The following is a 5651-nucleotide window of genomic DNA, read 5'->3' as shown; positions in this document are numbered from 1 at the left end:
AACTTTAAAGAGTTAAAAGGAAAGTAAAGTTGAGTTGGACATGTAGGGTCATTTTGTTATTCTTTATTTATATTAGTTATTAAATAAAAAAATTATTTTTAGAGGTCATTAAGAGAAAAACTATAAAGAATATAAAAGATTTAAAAGCTTTTTTTGAAGGACAAGCATCTACCCCTGGTTGGGGACATGCCTCAACTTAATGGCATTGTAAAAATAAAACATCCTCCCATCATGGAGACTACTAAGGCATCATTGTTTTCTTCTTTAGTTCTTAAGAAATTTTGGGTGAAGGCTATACTTGAAGGGGATTCGAATCATGCTAAGGTGGATCATACGTAATGAAATATTAAAATTTTAATCCCCTAAGTCATTGGTCACTTTAATTGAAACTAATCCAGAAAAACCACGAAAAAAAGATTTCAATATACTTGAAAGTTTGATGTTTGTTTAATTTGGTGGACTTCTCGAGTTTTTGTTTTTGACTTTTGTACACCAGCTACAACTTATCAAAATATAGCAGCATAATTATCCTGCCTTAAATGGTGATCTAGATAGTGATTTGTCAAAATCTCTTCACTAAAAATGTGTGAATCCCTAAGCCAACGTTTGTACTAGCAAACTCTTGACTTTGAGCTTCTTTTTATTTTTATTTTATGGCTATGATCCTATCTCAACACATGAGAAAATAGAAATAGAACTCTTCTATTTGTTCAAAAGAAGACTAAAGGATTCTTTTATAGAGTGAATTGACCTACTTCATATCCAACAAGGATTAGAAATTGTCTAAGACTAATTGGATCTTTGTTTGATACTTCATCAAATCATATTTGATTTAGCTTGATACTTAATTGGAACAAATCTCTATAAAATCAATTAGATCACATTCAATTGAACTCAAATTAATTTCGACAATTCACCTTATGTGTGTGACCCATTAAGTGCCCAATATATAAACAATAAATAAAAATTAATTCAATTAAGAATTTATATTTACATTTATAAATTATGAGTGACATCTAGTAATACATAGTGACCATCCAAATGTCATGTATTAGTGTGCATTGTTTTCTAGATGTAGAATGTTGGTGGCTTTAGGTGGTTACTTGTGGCATGTTTTGATCTTTTTTGTTTGTAAAGTGGTTCTTTGTGAAAAAGAGAGAAATTGTTGCAAATAAGTAAAAGATAACACTAGAAGTTGCGAAAAGGAAGATTCAAGTAGTTTTTGAAGTATTGAGTGTTGCGACAGGTGGAAAAGAATAGATGAATGGTAGAGTAATAATTGAGGATAAGTCAAGATTAGGTGAGCGGTAGAGTAACCGTATTGTTAACGTTGCAAAATAAGATTGAGAATAGATAGAGAATAGATGAGTAGCAGAATGAAACTATTTAGAACTAAGTAGAAAAGGGTTAGAGAGAGAATATTCAGAGAGAAGCTCTGGGAGAAAATATGTTGTATATTCTCTAGAAAAAAATCCTTTCAAATGAATTGTGAAGACTCTATATATAGTCCTAGAAGAAGCAATTACTCAAAAATAGACTTTAATACACATAATGAATAACATTATTGAGAAGAGCTTTAATGCATATAATGGGTTACGTTATATGGATATTAAAGTAGTGATTTTATTGCATATAATAAGTAACGATTAAAAACTTGTTATGTAATTGTTGAAGTAATGAGTGTTTTGTAGTTAATAATAATATTGTAATAAAGATTTATTCAAGAGTAGAAGGTAAGAGAAAATATATATAAGTAGAAGGGTACATAAGAACAAGGTAAAAGAGAAGAGGTAAATGTGAAAACATAGAAGAGAATAAGCTAATAGAAGAAGGTATACATGAACAAGTATAACTAGAACATCATAAAGGTGAGAGTGGAGAAATACTTGAAAAGATACAAGAGAAATAAGGTAAGAAAGAAAAGCACTTGTACTTGAAAAGATACAAAAGAAACAAGGTAAGAAAGAAGTATTTGTATTTTAGAAAAAGGTTAAGAGGAATATCTCTTCACTATCTCTATATTTGAACCACCAAGTTAAACTGTCCAAAAAATCTCAAAGTAAAAGTAACTCATGAACTTTATCATTTATTCTAGGTTGCTTTTACTGTTATTCACGTGAAGCAGATATTTTGCGTGAAGTAGTTATTCCACTTGTATTAGTTGTTTCGTATGAAATAGTGTTCTGTTTGCTTTACTTTTATTCTGTGTTAATCAGTATTTTACTTGTTCTAATTATTTTGCGTGAAGTAATGTTTCACTTATTCTAATTATTCTTATCATTCTATTTATAGTATTATGCTGAAAAACAACTTTTAAAAAAATAATAATTAAAATCAACTATCTACAATATTTTTGGAAACCTGATGTGTAATGTAGTTAATGTAATTTATCTTATGTGGTCAAAGGTGTGCTTATATTAAGTGTTTTCTTATCCAGCTCATCTCTAAACTGTGATATTGTACAAGTAGTTTCTTTTTAATAAAAGTGACCGTTTGAGAAAAACATAATCCGTTAATATTAATGCAAATGGACTGGCAGTCCCTTGGTCATTAACTCCACCTGTAAATTACCTGCAAGTCAAATCTTTGCATGTAGAAATGCTAGCAGTCAAAAAATATTAGTTGGTTTTCTACAATGTTAGACTCGAAATTCTGTGAAACTCAGAGATTGAGGTCATTAAAATCTGGTGCGAAGGAAAGGGGTATGGTCGATCCCCGCTTGCAGCTTGATGCATGACCTTTTCCGAAGGTTAAGTCTGCCATAGAAAGGTGAGAATGAAACCTAGGGGTCCCCAAAATATAAATAAAGAAATACTTAGGAAGGCATGTCTAATGTAAGACTTGAAAAGAATTATAAAATTTTGTTTTGTCTTTTTTTTTTGGATAAATACAAATTGTTGTATGTCGTTTCTAGTATATTGTGTTTTTCTGCTTTATAAACAATTAATTTTATATAATGTACTATGATAAGGTAATAAGATAATTTGAGTGGAAAGTGTGCTTGCTGCCAATCTTCGTGTTATTCTATTAATAATGTTGTTGGGCATTTGCTTTGAAAACCTAACAGTCAACCCCAAAACATGTGACTTCTGCCTCCTAGTCCTACCAGCCCCTGATATCAGGTTTAATGGACTTCCACAAAAATAGAAGCAAGAATCCACAAAATGAAAAAAAAAAAGAAAAAGAAAAAGGAGAACCACTTTTCATTTGTTCCATTTTTTTAAAAAAAATTCTGTAGAGCCTTAGGTTGTCAATCAAACTAAAATCATTGCAATCTTAACTTTTCAATTCAGTTCATATAATTTCCTCCTTTCTCCACCTTTTGAAATATATATATATATATATATATATATATATATAAAAGCCCCACAAAGCACATCAATTTCGTTAATTAAATTAGACAATATAAAATTTTTAAGTTAGATAGTAAAAACATTACAAAATTAAAGACCTTTATTGACGAAAAAATTCATTGAGAATGCTTAATAATCTTTCAAATATCGTAAAATATCGACAAAATGAATTACATCGGTGAAATTTTATTTTTTTTGTTTTTAATAGAAGAAGTTAATTAAAATGGTTAGTTTTCATTTAATTTTTGTAAAAATTTTTATAAAATAAAAGTACTACCTTGTAAGAAATATAATTGTATTTAATTTAAAAAAGTAATTTTTTTTTATTTCCAATTATTTAAAAGATTTCTTATTTTCTATACACAAATTCAATTTATTTATTTTGTATGAAATAACTTAAATTTATATTGTAAAATGAAGTTATTTCGTTAAGCCGCGTTGGGACGGGGGCGGGTTTACACATCCAACGGCACGCAGATCACGACAGATCAATCCGCTGGTAACCGTAAGTCAAGCAGTAGCAGCCAGGGACAAAGCTCCTATATTTAGTTCTTTCTCATCCACCTAGGCACTCTTGCTTTTCGCGTTGCATGACTATCGCCTCTCTCGCGTTCTCACCAGACTTTGGCCCTCTACTTTCCTCCGATTTAATCAGTTATTTACACTGGGGTTTTTCTTTGGTTTTTTTGTTCTTTTTCCAATGAGGAAGCCTTGTTGTGAGAAGAAAGAGACTAACAAAGGAGCATGGTCTAAGCTGGAAGACCAGAAGCTTATTGATTACATTCAAAAACATGGTGAAGGTTGCTGGCGCTATCTTCCTCAGGCTGCAGGTAACTCATCAATTATATGCATATATGATGCAGGCCTGCCCTGTTCTTAAACGTTGCTTTCTTGAAGGGCTTCACAGCAATTATTACTAAAAGTCTATGTATATGTTTCACTGGCAGGGTTGCTACGTTGTGGTAAGAGTTGTCGATTGAGATGGGTAAACTACCTAAGGCCAGACCTTAAACGAGGCAATTTTGGCGAAGATGAAGAGGAGCTCATCATCAAACTCCATGCACTCTTAGGAAACAGGTATATATACACGCACGCACGCACGCACGCACGCACCATGCTTTCTTTTAAATTAACTTTTGAAAGCAAAGTAACCAGAAACTTGTTTATTCTTGAAAGAACCGTTTATGTTTGGCCTATCAGATAAAAGCAGACCTTGAACAGTGTTTGCTATTTTTGTTTTTATTTGTAAGAAGGAAGACTTTGAATCCAATTTTTTTTTAGTAAAGAAACATGCATTCATTAAGTAAAATATATACTGGGGAGCAAGATATTCTTTTGCTCCTTGAAAACAAACATGAAAGAATTCAAAAACTATGAATGTTGCAGACAAAGATACACATGCAAGCACAAAGGCAAAACTAGCACGAATACCCAACATTCGGTTCTATTCAATTGAAACATTAAGTTATTATCTGTATAAATATTAATAATGATGGTATTCTTGATTGGTTAGGTGGTCACTGATAGCTGGAAGATTGCCAGGAAGGACAGACAACGAAGTGAAGAATTACTGGAATACTCACATTAAAAGGAAGCTGTTGCAGAAGGGAATCGACCCCAACAATCGTCAATTGGTACTCTCTAGTATAAGTATGGCCAAATCAAAAATGTCAAATGAGTCCAATTCTAGCACTGTGGATTCTGGCATCGATGATAACAATCAGGACATGAAATTTGCAAGTGGGTCCGAGAGCAACACAATGAGCAGTTTGCCAGACTTGAATCTCGATCTTACAATTGCCCCTCCTCCCCCTCTTCCCCTAATGGAATAGAGGCAGCTAATTAATCTGGACCCTAGCTAGTCAAATGGGATACGCTGTATACAGGTAGAACCCAACTTCTGTTATTTAATTAGTTGCTTATTTTAAATTTGTTTAATAATCATCAAATCATATAGGGAGATGCTATCTATATGTAATCCAAATCTTTTAGTCCTGAGGAGCACAGTATCCCATAAATAGTGATATCTACATTCATAGGCAAAGCCACATGACAAATTAAAATAAATTTTGCAACAATTAGTTGTAAAGTGGGCCTCTAAGATCTATTTTTGGATGATACTTAGGATATCCTAGCGAGGGAGGTGAGGTAACTTTGCATTGAAGTATCAGATAGTAAATTTTTTATTTTGGAAAGGCAGTTAGTGATTTCATTGCCCGCAAATAGTGTACAAAAACAACCCCTTTGTAGTAGTAAAGCAGACGGTACATGCAGGACATAAAGCTCCCTATCATGGCT

At 32.1% G+C, this 5651-nt stretch overlaps 1 protein-coding gene across 1 annotated transcript; it reads left to right on the top strand.

Annotated features, from left to right (window-relative positions):
* The first annotated feature begins 3933 nt into the window (after window positions 1-3933).
* LOC110422589 (myb-related protein 308-like) lies at window positions 3934-5426 on the top strand. The gene is made up of 3 exons (XM_021436567.2): window positions 3934-4183; window positions 4301-4430; window positions 4867-5426. Exons 1-3 carry the CDS (start codon window positions 4054-4056, stop codon window positions 5183-5185), a joined length of 579 nt encoding a protein of 192 aa, XP_021292242.1. The 5' UTR covers window positions 3934-4053; the 3' UTR covers window positions 5186-5426.
* Window positions 5427-5651: the final 225 nt, after the last annotated feature.

Source organism: Theobroma umbraticum, unplaced genomic scaffold, assembly GCF_002168275.2.
Source record: "Theobroma umbraticum cultivar Fairchild unplaced genomic scaffold, ASM216827v3 scaffold_146.0, whole genome shotgun sequence".
Classification (NCBI taxonomy): domain Eukaryota; kingdom Viridiplantae; phylum Streptophyta; class Magnoliopsida; order Malvales; family Malvaceae; genus Theobroma; species Theobroma umbraticum.
The sequence above is the reverse complement of the archived record's forward strand: the minus strand, read 5'-3'. Positions and strand labels throughout refer to the sequence as shown.